Here is a 21,789-nt window from a genome sequence, read left to right as displayed (position 1 = left end):
AGAGAGAGAGAGAGAGTTTTGAACTCGCTTCAAGTCGAAAGTACCTTTGCCCTAGAGATGTACCTATGACTAGAAAAAACAGAAGCAGCAGCAGCGAAGGGTCCAGGGATAGAAAGGTATAAATAAGTAACCGAATTGAAAACAGCGTTTGCTATTAAGTATTGCATTTTTGTTTTAAAGTATTGAAACACAATTTTGTGCGAATCTAAGAAGACTGATTCTGCATCTCAATGAAAAAAAAACTATTACCAATTTATTATTATTATTATTATTATTATTATTATTATTATTATTATTATTATTATTATTTTGAGTAGGAAGTGCCTCCTCCTCCTATCATCAAGATGAGTCACTCCCGTTGACATATACGATCGAGAGTAAAAAACAAAAAAAAAACAAAAAACAAAAAACAAACAAAGGAACTATCTTCCTCTTCTTCCTGAGGCTCATTGGAACACACTAGTTTGTTTGTCAGAGTTGCCGACTCTTACCTCGCTCCTCAGGAGACACATATATTGCGGGGCGGGGGTATATGGTGGGGGGTGGGGGGCGGGGGGTAATAAACAAACGCCGTTGCAATATATGCGTCGAATTAAAAGTCAATTGAGGACGCTAACCACCAGAACTCTCTCTCTCTCTTCTACGACAACTAGGTGGTCGTGTCGGGAATTTGTGTCACGATCTGTTGTCTCCCGGGCATTATCGTATGAGTGTACTACTTGTGTTTCTCAGAAAGTTTAAGACTTGATAGCTCGTTACGCAAGATAACTTCTCCGTCTTTGTCGATCTCAAATGATAAACGAATGAAAAAGAGTGTGTTTCGGCGATTAAGATGCAAACTTACTTCCGGGAATACTGCCGTTGTTTTGCGTGTTACTATTAATTTTTTTATTTTTGTTATGTTTACGTAATATTGTTTCCTCTTTCCTAGGCTGCTTTTAGTCGAAGAAAAGCCTCTTTTCTTAGCAGGGCAACTTTTGATCGATCCAGTGGCTCCACAGTCAATAGAAATATAATAAAATAAAATAATAATAATAATGACTTCGAATATTACGCGTCTTTGACGTAAAGATTTCTTATCTTCACAGAAACCATTATTATATATATATATATATATATATATATATATTATATATATATATATATCTATATGATAATATTATAAATTTATATGTATATAAATTGTGTATAGTTGTATGACAGATGTATTGACGTCGGCCTGGTAAGTGTATGTATAGGTTTGGGGGTGGTAGAGGGGGGGGGGGGGGGGGGGGATGCATGACTCCATGGAATCCATTCATCAGGCTGCAATTTACTTCCATGACTATACCCCCACCCCCCTACCCCTGGCCCCCCATTTGGCCATGACTATACCCCCTACCCCCCTACCTAGCCCTCCATTGGAGCCGCTTCCCCTCATATATACCTTCAAAATACTGATTAATCTTCTCTTAAATACTCCTCCTCTCTTTTTTCGGACTGTCAGAGCCCCTTAGGCAATACTCCGTTACACAAAGATCGTTTTCGTCATCAAGAGCTCTCGGGAGAGTCGCCCCTATGGCCGGGGATCGTAAGGCCTGGAATGACCCGTCATCGCCTCCGGCCCTTTCGACCTTGGCTGCCCCGGCAGCGGGTTCTTTATGGTCGTCACGCGATCTCCTCGTAAGTCAGAAATTGGTCCTTAGGACGCCAATAACGTAATTATTATTATTATATCACGTAGGATTAAACATGGATAACCGCTCGATCCCTTCAAGGAGAACAATCAATGGAGATTAATATTATTTCTTGATGTAATTTTTTTTTCATCGGGGGGTGAGATGGGGGGAGGGGGAGTTTAAGTGCCATTGAACCAACCACCTCCCTTTTTTGCGCTGATCATCAGTCTCTTCTGTTAGTCGGCGACTTTCCGATAAGTATCTCTTTACTTAGGCGGACCTTAAGTCCCCAGTTCTTTCAAAAATGTCTAGTTTCCAGCGACTCTACTTATTATTATTAAATTGCTGTCCTCTCTAGTTGCTTTTTTATATATAAGATATGACAAATTATCCCGTGATAGTGTCTAGTTACAGATAATTGCCTTTTTTCTTTTTTCTGTTTTTTTTAGTCCTTTAGTTACTTTTGTTTTTTTAATAAGATATGAAAAATTATCCCGTGATAGTGACTTGGTTACAGATAAATGAAAATTACCTTTTTTTCTTTTTTTTTTTATTTATTTTGTTTATTCCTTTAGTTACTTTTTTTTAAATGATATATGACAAATTATCCAGTGATAGTGACTTGGTCACAGATAAATTAAAAGTTTTCCTTTTTTTTTATTTTAATCCTTTTTTTTCATTTTAATATTTGTACACTTGTCCCGTCTTCTACGGATTACCTTAAGCGACCTTAAAAGGGGTTTCGTTTCATCTTACCTGTCAATTCGCGCGTTGTTTTTTACGTTATTGTCATGATGAATATGAATACAATTTAATGAGTGAATTCATATCCTCGGTATATGATTGAATTAATGTTCTCTTTATCCTCCAATAAATCAACATATATAACGTGCATACTTATGTGTGTGTTCTCTCTCTCTCTCTCTCTCTCTCTCTCTCTCTCTCTTTCTTTTTCTTTTTCTTTTTTTTGGGCAGCCAACCGACACCTGTTTGTCAGTTCTGAATATATTCACCTTTTTTTTAATACAAAATCTTTCCATGTTGTCTGGGTTATTTGATCTATTAGTGAGATTATTCATTTTATGTCGTTAATATTGAAATGATTTTTTCTTTGTCTTCCCCACCTACAGTTAACTACCCAGACTGTCCAATGATAAGAAAGCGCTGGCAGCTCAGGTTTTATTTTTTATTTTTTTTATTTATTTTTTTATTCATTTTTTTTAACCCTTCCTTTCTTTCAACACCACAAACAACTGACCGGTTCTCTAGTCTTCCAATTCGATTCGTCTTTTTTTATTTTTATTTTTTTCATGATTTTTTTTTCATTTTCCTTCCCCCCCCCCCCCCCTTCCCCAATAAATCACAAACAGATCTGAGCAAAAACTTGGTGTTGAAGGGCGGCGCCCCCTGTGTAGGACAGATTCGGTGTGGCCACTAGGGGGAACGGATGGAGATGGAAAGAAAAGATTGGAGGGAGGAATGTGGAGAGCTCTCTCTCTCTCTCTCTCTCTCTCTCTCTCTCTCTCTCTCTCTCTCCTGTGTGGTCTCCTCACCCCTCTCTCTCTCTCTCTCCCTCTCTCCTTTGGAGATTGAAGATGACCACTTGGGACTGTCTCATCATCATCGCTACTCTATGGCTGCTTTGATAGACTTTTATTTTCTTCTATTTTATTTTTTATTTTTTTTCAAAATCTGTCCTGTGCGGTTCCTTATTCGGGAAGAAGTAGCTTGAACCATCCACCGCTCTTGTTGAGGATACAGATCTTGACGCGAATATTCCATATCTCGGAAGAAACGAAGAGGAATGCTTAAAAATTAATGTTATTTACGAAACTCTCTCTCTCTCTCGGCTCGAACTCACTCTCGCGACTCGAACCCACTCTCTCTCTCTCTACTCGAACTCTCTCAATAAAGGGTTTAATTCGGCTTAGGGTCATATCCGAATCCTTTGAAACTGTTCAAGAGCTCTTGCCGGAATTGGATTACGTCGGGGGCCTAATGTCCTTTGTTCATTTTGACTGCTACATGTGGACCTCCTTCAAATTATTATAGTGGAGATCCTCTCCCCGACACCGTTCGCTCATTGATGCGACCCAGCACGGCATAATGCGATTTGCAGATTTATTGTGCGTAGTACTACAACAGATATATATAGGTAAATGGAGAAGTTGGAACTGTTGCGGAGTTCGATGTAGAGAAATGCCAAGTGTCACCTTATTTCTCTCCAAGCATTTCACGGAGATGGCTTGTTTCTGTTGCATATAGGACTGACGAATACACCTGCAACAGGTGTGGCGGTGAAAGCAGGTGCTTGAAGCATCTTCGCATTGTCCCTCCGGTCCCTTTTTACTGTACCTCCGTTCATATTCTCTCTCTTCCATCTTGCCGTCCTCAACCCTCTCCTGACAAGTGTTCCATAGCGCTTCACTGCTTTGAGGTTTTCTTCCTGTTCCACCTTTCAAACCTTTTCACTGTCAATTTCCGTTTCAGCGCCGAATGGCCTTAGTTGCCCCAGAGCTTGGCACGATGCCAAAAATCTATTTAAATCATATCAAACTGAAACTCGGTCTACTTTTATCGTTACCACTGTAAATGATCCATCATTTGGAAAGCGAAAGTGATTATTAGAGTGGATTAAACCTCTTGCCAATTTTTACGAAAGCTTAGTGAAAATCACGTTTTTTTTTACCACTGATAATATTAGTGAAATCTAAGCATGCGGTGACTCGGGGATCTACTACAACATCTAAATGTAAAATGATTGTTATTTATTGCAATACCTGGCCAATTTGTACAATTAATAAGGCTCGAAAAGTAGGCGGCAGTTATTTTTTTTATAATAAATATGGAACAGCTGGAATGAAATTGTCAGCTTTAAGGAAATAAGATAAAGTAAATTCAGTAAAATATGGTTAAGCATACCTTAGTTAAGTATATCTTAGTTTACCAGACCACTGAGCTGATTAACAGCTCTCCTAGGGCTGGCCGGAAGGGTTAGATATTTTTTACGTGGCTAGGAGCCAATTGTCTACCTAGTGACGGGACCTACAGCTTATTGTGGGCTCCGAACCACATTCGAGAAATGAATTTCTAATCACCAGAAATAAATAAATTCGTCTTGATTCCACCGTGGCAGAGCGGGGAGTCGAACTCAGTCTACCGAATCGGTAGGTGAGCATGTAAACAACTCGTCCATCGAGGAACACCTGCAACAAGCAGAATTTCCATTTTCACACTTTTGAGTAAATGCCGTCTCCAAAAAATGTTCTTCACACAGCAATCAAAGCAGAAAGTGAAAAGTAATTGGCAAAACTATTTGGGGTAAATTTGCGCAAATACTGCACGATTTTCACTTGGGGAGTATGCCTACAAACTAATTTGTTGTTGTGGGGGGGAGGGGGTGTAGGAAAGGCTAAAAAGGTCTGACAAAGGTGTTTCGCGTTGAGTTATAGATACAGGAATTTTAGGATAGGATGGTTATGATTGATTTATTAGAATGAGAATATAAAAAATAAATAATGTGCATGTCAAGCAGCACAGAAAAAATTATTTCTAATGAAATAGAGCTTATTTATTTTAATTTTCGTTAGTGAAACAACGCTCTGTTTGACCATAGATTTTAGCAAGGGGCCTGAGTAAGCTGGAGGTCGTATCACACCTTGTTGTGATTACTGATGTTATGAGATGAATTCGATTGTGCACAATCAGGTACGAAAGTTCTGGTACAATTCTGTGAACTGTATTTGTCTGTCGTAGAAGGTCAATAACTATTATAAGCTTTTGCAAGGAAATAAGCTATCACGATTACGAAATTAAATGTGTCCTGAACAGTGAAGGAATTCAAATTTGTTTTAAAATAGAAACTGTACTATAGCCAGAATTCTTTTTCTCAAAATCATGAGCACTCCTGTACATTATTCGAAAATTTAAGCGTCCCATTGTTCTTATTTGTTATTCATTCGATAAAAAGTTGTGTATGTTACCGAAACTAAGAACAGTGCTGTGACATTCTGTTGTCGGAATTTTTTATTCAGCTGTATCTCTGGAGCAGTTTGCTAATGTATTCCTCGTGAATAACCAACCCCTTTTCTCTCTCTTGCAGCCGGTGTTGTGACAAGAAGAGCTGCGGAAATAGAAACGAAACGCCTTCTGATCCAGTCATAATAGACAGGTAAGTGATTATCATTTCGAAAATATATATACAACATTCCTCTTCTTTCGCGCCAGAAAAAATGTGTGATTCTTCGTGTTTTAAGATTACTGCCTTGCTCAAATTCTATATTTGGAAGTCGTGTTATGGATGAAAACATGGAATGCGCTGTTCTTTTGAGAAAGAAAATAGGTTTGGTCATCATTTGCCTTCTTTTCTGCCCTAATAATATTACTGAACTGCCGTTTTCCTAACTGTAAATACAATGTGGATTTTTTTCATGGCGAATACCTATAGTAGATTCACATCAACCTTACGACGCTCCTGATTGGCTGTTGATAAGCCAATCACAGGGCTGGAAACTATAAGTCTCTCGAGAGAGCTCACAGAGGCAGGATGTATGTTCCAACTCTCCTGAAAGACGCATCCTTCAGGAAACATCCTGCCTATGTGAACTCTCGAGAGAGACTGAGTTTCCAGCCCTGTGAGTGGCTTATTAACAGCCAATCAGGAGCGTCGTAAGAGATTGGCCTAGATGTCAAATTCACGGTTGGTGTGAATCTACTATGGCTCTTTTTAGTCATGAATCACAGAGAGACGGAGGAAAGCTCTTCCAAACGTATTGGCCGAATCACTCAGATCCATATCATAGGATTCATGGATGTTTCTCAAGGTGTGAATTTGGACTAGAGCAAACTTACTTACTTTTTGCTTTTTTGAGATTAATTACTCGTGAGGCGACAGAAAATATCGGCTTATTTTATAAACAAGTTCAACTAGTTTTCTGTTCCCTTTAATTGTTTCCTGATGCAAACGGTCGAAAGTACTTTTGGGACAGAAGTAATATGAAAAGCATATTTTTATTGTTGTTAATATTATTATGATATAGAACTGCGGGCTACAAGTCCACCAAGAATGAATAGTATGGATTTGTATGTTACCCAAGACGTTTGTTTGTGTTCTGCCACTGGGCTTATTCACTAATCCTTAGTGATATCGACTTTATCACTAACATCTGCGTCCCTCTGATCAGTCACACTATAGCTGGTTCACTTAAGGTAGATTCTTGGGTTAGCCCTATGCCTACGAGACGTTGGTTTGGTGGCCGCTGTTTGGCTAGGAGCCGCCTACCTCCCGGTACCAGCCAATCAGCGGCCGCCAAACAAACGTCTCGTAAGCATAAGGCTCATCCAAGAATCTACGGAAAGTGGACCAGCTATAGTAAGGAATTTTCCCTTAAGTGATTCATCAAAAGACTGGTTTTAGTGTTTGGGCCAGAAGTAGTTCGTCTGTCCCGACCCCAAAGAAATGCCAAATCTAGGTCACCCCTGATCTCCTCAACACTAAATTGCAATACATTGCAAATACCTCTCAGGATATGAAAATAAATACAAATAAATAAACGCAGACGAGGCTCAATTCAGTAAAGATTAATTAAAATATATATAGATCAAAATCCATTTTAGGAAAATGATTGTGTCCAAGAGTCCTTTCCCATTCATTATCAGTATAAGTTATGTAAAGATTATTTATTCGGTGATTATGCCAAAATAATTTCACCGACTACAGCGTCTGTATTGTGTTCTCATTTACTTTTCATTCTTGTCTTATCTTATTCAAATGTCTTTAATTGCAAATCTTGGCAACATAACAATATGATATAGGTGAACCATTTCACTCATAGCCGAAACAAATTTTCGGGGACCCATACGCCGCTTTAGAATTTAATATTAAGCTATTCTATTCCATATAGGGATTGTCTCTTCCTGAATGGTCCTTACGTTCAGAGATCCGTGAAGATCAGGAACGGGAATGAGTCCAGATACTCAATTGTGGCGCTTTTTGTTGAGCGGGTAGGTTGGTCCTACGTCATTTGCATTTTGAGGAATTTATAAAAAAAAATCATTGTTAAACCAAATCTGCTTTTGCGATCTGGCTTCATATCGGTTTTGTTCCTCTCTCTCTCTCTCTCTCTCTCTCTCTCTCTCTCTCTCTCTCTCTCTCTCTCTCTCTCTGTGAAAAGATATTAATAGATTAGAAGGAGTACAAGCAAGAGCCACAAAGTAAATTCCATCCATCAGGTAAATAGGTTACCAAAGACGACTAGAGTCTTGAACATTTATGGCTTAGAAACACGACGATTGCGAGGACAACGAATAGAAACATTTAAAATACTGAAAGCCATAACAAAAGTAGACAGTAACCTATTTACATTAAACGAAAACCAGACAAGAAATAATGGACGGAAACTAGAACTGGAGAGATACAACACATCTCATCGTGGGAACTTCTTTACATGCAAGATATGTGACACGTGGAATAAACTGCCACAAGAAGTTGTAAACAGCAACAGTGTGAAAGAGTTTAAGAGAGAGCTAGACAAAATCATTAGGACACTGTGAATGCACAGTACAACCTGCTGGTAGAGACTAACAAGTCATCCTAATCCTTATAACTCTCTCTGTACGTTCATAATTCTTGCACGGAATCTTTTTACGATGCATGCATTACATGTATCAACAAGTGTACATCATTCCTCGTAGTCTTATGCACTACACTTTAAACGTAGACTAAAAATGGGATTGAGGGGGGGTGGGGGGGTGGGAGGGGGCGTAAATTAGGGTCATAAGGGAGCTTTTGTTTGGTGCCGACTGCCGACGAGTCGCGGTTTCCCGCAACTCCCCCATCTTGTACGAAGACCTTCTTCGAGTGGTGGTGCCGTTTTAATCAGACAAATATCGAATCGAACAGACGGCAGAGAGAGAGAGAGAGAGAGAGAGAGAGAGAGAGAGAGAGAGGAAGAACGGCGCATCGCTTCATTAATCCCACAAAACGACCTATTTCAGCCTCGTTGAGTCTTTTTATGCAGCGGCGACAAACCTCTCCTCCTCCCTCTATCCCTCCGAACTCCCCTCCTCACGTCACCTCCCCCCCCCCCACAACCCCCCAACACCCCCCCCCCCTCCCCACCCCGGACCCCACCGATTCCTTATCCGCCATAACACATCTGTTACCGACCGCCTTGCCGTATTGCACCCGACCTTCTTTTTTTTTTCTTCTTCTTTCTCCGAAGTAATAATTAATTATTTATCCCCGTGCGTAATTTATTATTGTTATCATTAGTTATTATTCCGTCTACATCATAATGATTGCCTGCTTTCCAGAGGTGGCGATGACCGTTGTTTTTTTTGGATGGGGTGGGGGTGGGGGGCCGGGCTTAATATTCGATTCCTCCGGACGATTCTCGTTTGTTCCATAAATAATTTCGTTTTGTGATCGATTGAAGCTGTGTGTGTGTGTGTGTCAGTCAGTTGTAAGGTGCCTTATCTGGGGAGTGGAGTAACTTGCAAATTTAAAACACTGCCGTCGTTCTTCTTATACGTATTGTCGGGTGTTATGCAAATTCTTATATATATATATATATATATATATATATATATATATATTATATATATATACTATATATTATATATATATATGTATGTATATATATATATATATATATATATATATATATACTATATATAGATATATATATATATCTATATATATACATACATACATACATACATACATACATACATACAGACACGACTGATAAGAATGTTCTGTCAACAGAATTCCATCGAATAAAAGGAGCCCATAAAAACGCCCAAAATATGGAAAGTAAGTACTACTATATTTCAGAGACTGCTGTGTCTCTACCTAGGAGAGAGAGAGAGAGAGAGAGAGAGAGAGAGAGAGAGAGAGAGAGAGAGAGCAGTCTCTGTAATGTATAGTTCTTTACTTTCTATATTTTTTTAGCTTTTTAATGGGCTCCTTTTGTATATATATATATATATATATATATATATATATATATATATATATATATATATATATATATATATATATATATATATATATATATATATATATATATATACATATATATATAGCGTATATTACTCCTCTGGCGTTCTCATGCGTATGGCACACTACGCAAATAAAGACTCCTAAACACCACCGGCTGTTCTGCGCTCCATGGTACGGTTGTCTAAATAGGGAAGGGGTTGTGGATTGGAAATATAGTAGGGGTTAGGGCAAAGAGACTGAGGTTGAACGGGGTGGGTGTCCGTGGGGGCGGAGGTAATGATTCGGAAGGTGGGGTGGGGGGTAGGGGAATAATCCAAGATGTTGAAAGGGGATTCGTTGTTGATGCACGGATGAGTTAAGACAAAAACGAGAGACCTGCCGCTGCTTATCGCTCTGGCGGTCACAAAAGGTAGAGAGAGAGAGAGAGAGAGAGAGAGAGAGAGAGAGAGGAAAGGGCAGCATGTGTGTGTGTGTGTGTATGTGTCGAGGTCTCCTGGGGTAAACCACAGCGCCAAAAAATTAATGGACGCGGACGATCGATGAGGACATTGTCCCGTCAATAGAGTGGCACCATTCAATCATCATTAGAACAGAAATGCAGTCTTTTGATAAGATATTTCTTTTACCCTTCAGTCAGTTCTGCTATAATCATGAGGATTTTTGTGGTCTTATTGACGGACTTGGAATTGTTGATGAGCCAAAGAGAATCCTTTTATCATTTGATGCACTTTGGATGCCAAGGCAAACTCCTCCAGGGATTAGCAAGTTATTGCTTTATTATTTAAAAAAAAAATTGGATTGTCTATAAACTGCATGCTCTTAAAAAGTAAAAAAAAATTATATTTAATTTAATCTAGGTTTGATAGACCGTTTGAGCTTATTGTTTTCCTCCTGGGATTGGCAGTTTATTGCTTTATTATTTAAAAAAAATGGATTTTCTATAAGCTGCACGCTTTTAAAAAGTTAAAACAATTTTATATTTGATTTAATTTGCGTTTGATAGGCTATTTGAACTTATTTTTTTCCTCCAGCGATTAGCAGTTTATTGATTTATTGCTTTGTTATTTAAAAAAATATGGATTTTCTGTAAGCTGCATGCTCTTAAAACGTTTAAAAAAATATATATAATTGATTTAATTTGTGTTTGATAGGCCGTTTGAACTTATTTTTATTTTTTAAATTGTGTTTACCTTTATATTTGTTTGCAAGGGTTAATCGCCTCGGGACTTCTGTTTCTTTCAAGTTATTAAAGTTGATTTGTTTGTTTGTTTCAAGTTATTAACGTTGCTTAGTTTTCTGCAGAAATGATGGCATTAGTTGCTCTAAATTCAGTTGTGGTTTCATCTCAAGTCCGGCTGTATCCATCTTTGGTTAAGGGTAAGGCTCCCTTGCAAACTGAAAGTTAATCTTCAATCCTAAACAAGCCTTTCCCAAGATGTAGTTATTTTCAGAGAGAGAGAGAGAGAGAGAGAGAGAGAAGAGAGAGAGAGAGAGAGAGAGGGTGTGACATGCGCTTCATCGCTTATGCGCGTTTCCAGTCTTCGTAATCTTGAATTAATACCAACTTTTTAAAATTCCTTGCTCTACTCACTGAGTAATCCTGCCTTCTCATTAAGCCAACTCTCCGGTGATACAACTGTAATTTATTTATTTATTTACTTATTGTTGTTTTGTAGACTTGCATATCTGTACACTGGTCCTTTTTGCAGAATCCCGACATTCGCGTTTCATTTGCCGGAACTTGAATTTAAGCAATAGTTCCCTTCCCTCAATATAAGCTTCGTTCTGTATACTACTGTTTCCTGCTCTATGCAGTTTTCTGTAAAAGAAAACTATTGAGATGACTTTGTCTTTCCGTCTGCAATTTTTCTGTCCGCCCTCAAATCTTGCAGACTACTGAGGCTAGAGGGCTGCAAATTGGTATGTTGATCATCCACCCCCCAACCATCAAACATACCAAAATGCAGTCATCTAGCCTCGGTAGTTTTTATTTTATTTAAGGTTAAAGTTAACCATGATCACCAACACAGTCCTCCACCTGACTGCCTGGAATTTTCACGGGTCGTGGCTGAGAGTTCCATAGAGCATTATACGCTGTACAGAAAATTCGATTGAGCCGAAGAAACTACGGCGCAATTTTTACCTGTTGTATTATCATAATGCAATGGGATAATGTTCTCAAGTGAGTCGCGGGAAGTTTGTCTAACATTTTCTCCTCCAGTTGCGATGTTTGAGTCGTATGAGCCTTCCTGATCTCCCACGATCGTAGAGTAGATTTGAAATTCTGTTGTGACACATTTTTTCCCCTCTCTCGAACTTTTTATATAAGAGTTCTACTCACGACTCCTCCGAGTACAATGCTCTAACATTTGGAAGGAAGGTTGCCTGATTTTCTTCCTTGTCACTTACAACAAGATTTTGACACCAAAACTTGCCTCTATTCCCCTTCGTGTTTCAACCTTCAACGTTCATAGCAAATATTATTACAGTATTGAATGATGAGACTTGTGTTTAATGCTCGGTATGCGTTGCGGTTTTTTTTTTTTTTTTTTTGTTTTTTTTTTTTTTTTTTTTTTTTTTTTTTTCCAGCAAAGCAACGTCTGTGACCCGTTGAAAAGAATTTCCCCTATGATCGCGGGACCAGTGTCTCGCTTTTGTTCAAATTTCAAAATCTCTTTGAGAGACAGACTGCAGTCAGTTTTATGCAGTCAGTCTTACTGTAGGGTTAAACAATCTGCATCGGTATTTCAGAGTGAGAATTTTCAAGTGGAAATAATGGTAGTTGTATGAATATTCAAAATAGCCTCTTCAAGATTACAGAAACACTTGATAAGTAGATAGTTATCGGTATTATCGTCTGCATGTTTTAGAGCAGTGGTTCTCAAATTTATTGTTGCCACCGCCCCCTCTAAGAGTTCGTCCTTTGCTCCACGGCCTCCTTCCATCTATGAGTAAAATTCCCTCCTAGATTTAAGGGAGAATAAAAAAAAAAGAGAGAGGGGTTTCGAGGGATAGGGAGGAAGATAAATCATTACAAAATATAGTCACCCCAACGAGTCTGAGTAGGAGACCCACAGACCGTGAGGAGACCATAGGAAACTAATAACGTTATAAGAGAATAACGAATACAATTAGAGAATTTTAAATTTTTTAAGGCATTCACGCAGACCCTAGCTGGAGAACCACTTGTCTAGAGAGATTGAAAGAACGTGAGGACACATAGTATTGGAAGGAACTCTTCCAGGTGTTGCTGATCAGTCGCGAATCAATTTAGTGTTTTGCTGTACCGAAGTGTAATTTTAATTCCTCCAATAAGGGGCGCTAAGGAATTTTCGTTCCACCCATCACTGTCCAACTATGATTCAAATTTTGGTGGTCTGTCTTCAGAGATAATTATTCGAGGCCAAATGTTTAGAAGAACGATTAACTGCATGCCACAAAACTATAACCATAAAATTCATAAGGAAAAATGACACCAAATGATAGCAGTATTAACAGAGACAGCTGCAACCTTCCAGTAATGTCAATATTTTAATGAAGGTCCATGAATCCAGCGAAAGGTACTAGTTGTAGTATTGGGAATGGTTACTAGCTGCCAAATTATATAACGTTTACATAACCCACAAAGGAGAATAATAAGTGAGGCTGAATAAGATGAAATGATTACGATAAATAAAAACATGACAAATATTCCAACATTTGGGTCCCATCGTCGACCGTGCAGAGATAAATATGTATTTCATTCCTTTATTTCTTTGTTTCTTGGTTTATGGCTACGTAGGACAATATTTTCGGGGGATTTCTCCAGAGACTCTTTAGTGAGGGAGACGGGGAATGTGCCATCTCCCCCTCCCTCCCCCCATCTCTCTCCTCCTCGCCCGTCCTCCTTATCTTTCTCATTCCCCCCCCCCCCCCCCTCCCCCCCCCCACATCTCTCTCTCTGACTGTATGAGAAGAGAATAATAGTTCTTTATTTAAATATAACTAACATCCTTTGTTTAAAATACGTACGTATACATCTCTCTCTCTCTCTCTCTCTCTCTCTCTCTCTCTCTCTCTCTCTCCTTTGCAGGAACGAATGACATTAATTTGTGCTCAAGTCTTTCTTTGTGTTTTTGAGTTGGAAACAGCAGCATTTTCTTATGCTGCGCCTCATCAAGACATGTGTTTTACCGCGGATTCGAATCAAGAGAAGCACGAATCCAAAGTACGAGGTATTCTTTACGTGCTGCTGTTTTCTTTTTGTACAAAGGGGGAGCCTGGGGACGGAGTGGGGGTGGGGGGGTGTTAGTGTCTTCCCATTCGGTCTGAAATCCCTTATTTATCAAACAATAAACAAGAGACATGATTGTTGAGAGCGGAAAGCCCTTAGGGAAATTTTTCAAATGCGTTTCCTTCTTGTATGTCTGTCGCTCTCTTGCGCGCGCGTCACATTGTGTATAGTAGTGGCAAAGATCTTCTTAAAAATCCCACGAATCTTCCTTTGTGCTTCTTACATTCTTTATGTTCGTGTTTTCACGGTGCATAGGCGTATTTGTTCACGGCGGTGTGTAGTGCTTTAAGGGTATTAAATCCTTTGTTCATGCTCTGGCAACATCAGTTTGTTCGTTTTATTATCTTAATAATATTTTCTTCTTATGCCCGTAAAACACCGACAGAAATTTGGGCTTTACTTCCAGTTATCATTATCGCCATTGAAGAGAGGAATTTGTACTTTTTTCTTAAGCCCTTTTCGACGAACACTTATCGACTCGCGTCAAGAAACAGCAAGACCAAAAATAAGAAAAAAACAGAAATTAGTAAGATATTACTGTAAGATTTTTTAATTATTGTTGTTGTTTACTCTTACAATATTCATTAGCTAATGGGGTACGGATGCTCGATAGATTTTCCTTTCATTTATTATTCAGAGGGGTTTTCTTCCTCTCAATAATTAGATGTTTAAGGTAATTCTTTATTTTCGCTTATTGTAGATGCCTCAGTTCCTTCGCATATCATTTTTTTACGCAAATTTCATTGATTTGCGCTCTCTCTCTCTCTCTCTCTCTCTCTCTCTCTCTCTCTCTCTCTCTCTCTCTCTCATAGATGCCTCAGTTCTTACGTCTATGATGTAAGGTAAGGTATCTCTCTCTCTCTCTCTCTCTCTCTCTCTCTCTCAGATGCCTCAGTTCTTACGTCTATGATGTAAGGTAAGGTATCTCTCTCTCTCTCTCTCTCTCTCTCTCTCTCTCTCTCTCTCTCTCTCTCTCTCTCTCTCCTCCTCCTCCTCCTCCTCCTCCATAGATGCCTCAGTTCGTACGCATATATAATGTAAGGTAAGATCTCTCTCTCTCTCTCTCTCTCTCTCTCTCTCTCCTCCATAGATGCCTCAGTTCGTACGCATATAATGTAATGTAAGAATGGTCTACTCCTCTCTATCTCTATCTCTTCTTCTCTACTCTCTCTCTCTCTCTCTCTCGTTGTCCTAACCCTGATGAGAATGGAATGGCTATTAATTACGGGTAAATTACTGTTGTATAAATGAATTTCTTTTTGATAATGTCCTCGGGGATTCCCCCCCCCCCCCTACCTCACCATCCCCCACTGTCGAATAAAAAAAAAAAACTGTACATTCACGATAGCTTTTTATGTCCGAAGTCTCCCGGGAGAAGAACTCTTTGGATTTTTAAATCAAATGTTAATTAGGGGAAAGGTTTCTCTTTCTCCTTTCTATCAATGAAGGTCAGTTTCCATTTTAATGTTTTTTTATGGGCGATAAACTGAATTTTGTATATCGAGTGATAATTTGAGCGTATTTTCTTGTCATGCAGTTTCGCAGATCTGTTCAAATTAGGTCTGCCCAGCTGGGCTGGTTCTCTCTCTCTCTCTCTCTCTCTCTCTCTCTCTCTCTCTCTCTCTCTCTCTCGTGATAAAAGTTCATTCCAGTTTTCACAACCTCTCCAAAAAAAAAAAATGAAAATAATAATAAAGAGTATTCTGGCTATAATATTTACGGTCTTAATTAATACTTAATTTTTTAAAAGGAGTACTGTAGTGAGATGTGTGAAGCGTCGTTGGTCATAACATTCGTGACAGCTTCTGAAATATATATATTTTTTTTTACCTCACAATCACTGTAAAATATATCAAGTTTTTTTTACATGAGTATTTTGCAGTCGTAACTTAAATGTTAAAAAAAAAAAAAATATAAAAACACTTTCTAAACTCGAAATTCAATTTCTTTCGAGCTGCTCGTAAGGCGAAAGATACGTTATCTCCGGCGTCATTCCTATATATATGGTTCGCTTGAATCCCAAATCCCTGGACGATTTACTGACACCGTTCTTGTACCCGAGACGAGAGACATTAACATCTCTTAGCCCTCGTTATCAACAAAGCATCGCTGGGCTTTTGGATTGTGTAGGAGAGGAGGACGCCTTCGACATCTATATAATAAATCTCCTTTCTTTAGTGACGAGACCGAGAGCGCATTCGACCCGCCAGGAAGACTTGAATCGCGTTCGGAACGCGTATCGGATCTTAAGGCGGATTCCTTTGGGACGTTAAGGGGGGGGGTACTTGTAAGCAATATCTGGAGGCAGCATTGTCTTTCCCAGGATGGCCTGCTCATTGAAAAACATACAATACAAAGGAAAGAATTATTCCAATTGCTGCGTTAAGGAATTTTTGTTACTTATATTACCAATTTGTACGAATTTGCACTTTCCTCACCCGTCTTCCGTTTCATCATTGCCATTTTAAATTGACTTTGAAATGACAATTTTGTTTTATTTTTTTTTATGAATATATTTGGAAATACATGTAGTATAGTACCGTCCTTCGGTAGCAGTTATATGGGAGCCACCTTTTGCTTTCAGTTGGTCTGTTTTAATGGTTGAATTTCTAGCTTGGCTCTTTGATGGTTCCGTGTGGGCAGTTCACTACTAAAATGCAGCATTTATGCATTTTTATAATTTCAGGGCGACTTTCAATGATAGTTCGGTATATATATATATATATATATATATATATATATATATATATATATATATATATATATATGTATGTATACATATGTATATATATATATTCACACACATATATACACATATATATACATATATATGTGTATGTATATGTTTGTATGTATATTTGGGGAGTGAGATAGATAAATGTACGAACAGCTACATTTATATTCGGACTTACATCATGACCTTAAGGTTTGCTTTATTTTATTTTAAACAATGATCATACTGGATTCAATAATAAATAAATAAATATGTATGTTTATATATGTATAAACATACATACATACATAACTGAATAACTAAAATTTGGAACGGGATGAATATTTAAATAAGGGCAAATCCACGAATGAAAGTGAAAGAAACAATTGCGTAACTGCCACAAGGCCTTTCAACTTGTAACTTGTCGTCTGCTTAGGCAAAGGGCGAAAAGTCGAAAGGCCTTATATATATATATATATATATATATATATATATATATATATATATATACATATATATATATATACATATATATATATATATATATATATATATATATATATATATATATATATATATATATATTATATATATATATATATATTAGACATTTCGACTCATCAAAGAGAAAATCAGCAGCATCAGTGTAATCCTTCCCCGCCATCTTAATACGACCCTCCCACGCATAACACTCAGCCTACTTGCGTATCTGTATCTTCCTCCCACGACAAGAGAATTATCATCTGCCCCCTGGAATTTGGTTGGAATTTTCACTCCGGTCTTCCTTCTTTCCACCTCATCTCAACCCATCCATAATGGGACTCCCATGTCAGAACCTGGGACCACTCTCTTTACCCATCACGCAAAACAGATCTCATTGCTCTCTGAAGTAACAGTTGCATTTATTTTATTACAGGTTTGCATGACCGGGGCTGAATTGGCTTTGTGGGATTAGTGGGGATTGGGTTGAGTACGGGAAGGTATGAGGGGGGTAGGGGGGGAGGGGAGGGGGGAAGGTAGGGGGCTTTGGCGATGGAGGTGCCAGTGATGATATTGGGTGAGCAGAGAGGAGTATAGGAAGGCAATGCGAGACAGGGGAAAAAATGGAGAGAGAGAGAGAGAGAGAGAGAGAGAGAGAGAGAGAGAGAGAGAGAAACTATATGGAAAAAGGAAAGTTCGTGTTTTTTTTTTTTTTTTTTTTTTTTTTTGCATGGACTTCGTCATGTGGGTATACTAATTTTCATTCTGACCTGAAATATTGCACAACTGAGCTGATGGTATCGCTTTTTTTCTGGAATATCCAGGGTTTTCACGTTCGGCGTTTGCAGAGAGAGAGAGAGAGAGAGAGAGAGAGAGAGATATGGCGGATTTAAACCATACTCGTCGTTCTTATATTCATATCCATATTCATTATATGTATTATTGTTATCAGTTATTCACAAGTAGTCCAAGCGTTCGTTTCTTCGTAACTCGTATGTGATTTGGTATTTCTGAAATATTCTGCCTCTGGTACTAAGGTGAATACTGTGATTACCTCAAGAGTTTTATAACGGAAAGCAAAATTTTCCACACGATTCAGACAAGCTAAACATTTCATCTTTAGACGGAGGCCGTTGGAACTGGCCATCTGATGTCTCAAGAGAGAAAGGGAGGAATCTGAAGATGACCAAAGAAAATGATGAAAGGCTACGAGGAGTCTGGGAGTAGATGTAGTTTTCCAAGTTTGAGAGGGATTCTTATTTAAGTGTTTTTCCAGTTTTGTAAAAAGAAGACATGCCGTTTCTTCCAAGACCGTCGAATGAATATACATGTCTTTCATAAGGTTATGAGAGGCTAGAATAAAGGCGCCTTCAAAATTGCGCACGAAAAGAAGGAAGTGTTTGTGCCTGGAAAAACCTTGTCAATCAACCATATTCCATAATCCAATTAAGCAGCACCCGTAAGACCCAGCGGTAAAGAAGGCATCCATGGGTCCCCACCCGCCAATGATCGAGCTCATAGATGCATTACGTGGTTTTGAATTATTAACCACTTCACGAGATGGAAAGTACGTTCTTAATCCTATTAATCGACCCCACCCCCACCCCCCACCCCGGGGGGTGTAGCTGATTAAGGCTCGGCTCTGATGAAATATGCACATGTCTCTATTTAACAGCATCAAATCTTGTTCCTCTAGAGGAGGTGTCGTTGCTTCTGGAGCCTCCCCACCCCCTACCCCCTCGAACGATTTTGGGTAAGTCTATAATCATTCTGGATTTTTTTCTTTTTCCCCCCCGGGTATTCTTTGTTTTTTTTTTTTTTTTTTTTTTTTTTTTTTTTTTTTTTTTATTGCATACAACGGAGTACAGAAGAATGGGTCATTCTGTTCATGTAGAAGTCACATTTCATGAAAAATGCCTGAAGATGGAATTCAATAGAGAGGGACGTAGGGAAAAAAAAAAAAAAAAACTGTGGCGCCAGAGATGGCCACCAAAAACACCAAATAAAAGAAGGGGTAGATGCATCCTCATATATTCATATATATATATATATATATATATATATATATATATATATAGTATATATATATAGTATATGTATATGTATATGTAATGTATGTATATGTATTATGTATATATAGTATATATATATATATATAATATATTATATATATATATATATAGAGAGAGAGAGAGAGAGAGAGAGAGAGAGAGGAGAGAGAGAGAGAGAGAGAGAGAGATTCATATTATTATAACATCCTCATTAAAGAAATCATATCATAATGACAACGTACACTATACTCCTCGAAGAAGAGACAGACACGTATCTCTCTCTCTCTCTCTCTCTCTCTCTCTCTCTCTCTCTCTCTCTCTCCTGAGGAGTGATGCCAGCGACGACACCGTATACTGTCCCGGGTATCGCTCTCACAGTTTTAAAGGACAATTAAAGACGCGACGCAAAAGCGAGGAATGAGTGTGTGTACATACATGCGTGTGTACTGGATGCATTGGGATTAAAGATGATGAATTTTAGGGGAGGAAACGATAGATAGCCCCAAGATGGAAGCGCGCGATGAAGGGGAAATTGTTATTTTTTGACTTGGGGGAAGCGGGATTGTTCTCTGGTATTGGGATGAATGCAGTTGTCTGCTGATGGACTGCGCTTGCAAGCATCAATAACAGTACATTATATACAGATTAAATCTCTCTCTCTATCTATCTATCTCCTACGATCTGAGGTTTTATGAGGCATAAATTAACAATGCTTCATAGAGCACCCACAAAAAAGGATAAGGCGAGAATACCAGTGACACTTTGATCTAAGCTATACTTACTGGATGTGGACTTACAGAAGTCTCTCTCTCTCTCTCTCTCTCTCTCTCTCTCTCTCTCTCTCTCTCTCTCTCTCTCTCCTACGATCTGAGGTTCTACCACTAAAAAAGGATAAGACGAAAATACCAGTTTCACTTTGATCTAAGCTATACTTACTGGATGTGAACCTACAGAAGTCTCTCTCTCTCTCTCTCTCTCTCTCTCTCTCTCTCTCTCAGGTTCTATGAGGCATAAAAAAAATAAAACGAAAATAATATACCAGAGTGTCACTTTGATGTAAGGTATTCTTACTGGATGTGAACGAACAGAAATATCTCCGAATATTTCGCCCATTCGTCCTAAAATTGGCTATTTTCAGGAGAGAGTACATAAAGCAATCACAAAAAATAGATAAATAAATAAAAATAAAAAGAAAAAAAAGAAAAAAAAATAGATTGCGCATCATATGAAATGTATATCCATATGTATATCACGGGCCGGAATTGAAGAGCGAATATGGGAAGAGGTGAGAAGGAATGGGAAAAGGGATGGAAGGGGAGAATGAAATAAAGAAGAATTATGAGAGTAAGAGAGAGAGAGAGAGAGAGAAAGGGAAAAAAAGAAGGCGAGAGCATCAGTAGAACAGGGAATGTCCATGGAGAAGGGGAGGAGATACGTGTAAACAAAGGAGAAAGAGAGATGGATTTAAATATAATTAGAAATCTTTTTCTGCTATGATTATTGGGAGGATAGTGCTGTTTTGGAAGTCAGGAGAGAGAGAGAGAGAGAGAGAGAGAGAGAGAGAGAGAGAGAGAGAGAGAGAGAGAATTTATTGATATTTGAATTCCAGTAAATTATCCTTGGCAGTAATTATATCTTCAGCAGTATGTCTGCAGACAATAGTATATAAGATTGGGAATCGTGTATCGATAATCAGCTAGGCAAATGGACAGGGAGATATCCAGGACGACAGGTGGAGCTATAAGATATACCTTCAGAAAATTCTTTGGAGAGAGAGAGAGAGAGAGAGAGAGAGAGAGAGAGAGAGAGAGAGAGAGAGTATTAATCGTACCTGCTAGAATTTTCACAAGATTCCGAAAGTTCTTGTGATGACTGAAGCATAAACTAGTTTGCTGAAGGCGATTTTTAACACTTAACGAATTAATGATGCTGTACGTATGTGAGTCAGTCCTTGGAGAGAGAGAGAGAGAGAGGAGAGAGAGAGAGAGAGATGTTCGACGGGTGGAATGAGAACGCTGGGAGAGGAAAGAAAAGAGGGAGAAATGGGGTGGCCCTGAATAAATGATAGGAAATGGGGAACAAACGGAACTGCCGGTGAATGACATTACATTTACCTCATTTTCACATTAAGGGGGATTCGGAGGGAGAGAGAGAGAGAGAGAGAGAGAGAGAGAGAGAGAGAGGAGGCGGAGGTGTAAAGAGGTGGTTTGATGGAGACAGGGCCTTTGAATAGACGGAGAAATGACGGTGAAAACCGAGCTTCTAAACTTGAATTATATTAAAGAAAATATGTGGGTTTACGATTCCTCTCTCTCTCTCTCTCTCTCTCTCTCTCTCTCCTATTACGATGAAAGATTGTTTGAGCTAAAATTGAAGAGCTTTATGACTCATTATTTATGAGGGCAAGTAAACAGCTAACTGATAATTGATATGAATATTATTGGCATTTACTGTTAAATAATTTCAATGATAGTTCAAATAATAGCAGTGTTACCAGCGTCAGTTACGTGCATTTGAAAAAAAAAGATCTGCGTAACATCTAATGACAAAAACACTCCTTCATGTAAAAGATAAAAATATCGTTTAAAGATATTGGTAAGAATGATGTG

At 38.5% G+C, this 21,789-nt stretch overlaps 1 protein-coding gene across 5 annotated transcripts in view; it reads left to right on the top strand.

Annotated features, from left to right (window-relative positions):
* The window catches only part of LOC135220510 (transcription factor collier-like), a 229,596-nt gene that overhangs the window by 95,417 nt on the left and 112,390 nt on the right, over positions 1 to 21,789 (top strand). For all 5 annotated transcript variants that reach the window (XM_064257657.1, XM_064257658.1, XM_064257659.1 and 2 more), the window contains exon 6: positions 5,761 to 5,829. In XM_064257657.1, the coding sequence (XP_064113727.1) occupies positions 5,761 to 5,829 (69 nt within the window). The remainder of the gene's footprint in view (positions 1 to 5,760; positions 5,830 to 21,789) is intronic.

This window comes from Macrobrachium nipponense, chromosome 2, assembly GCF_015104395.2.
Source record: "Macrobrachium nipponense isolate FS-2020 chromosome 2, ASM1510439v2, whole genome shotgun sequence".
NCBI lineage: Eukaryota > Metazoa > Arthropoda > Malacostraca > Decapoda > Palaemonidae > Macrobrachium > Macrobrachium nipponense.
Note: the sequence above shows the minus strand (reverse complement) of the source record. Positions and strands in the feature narration are given on the sequence as shown.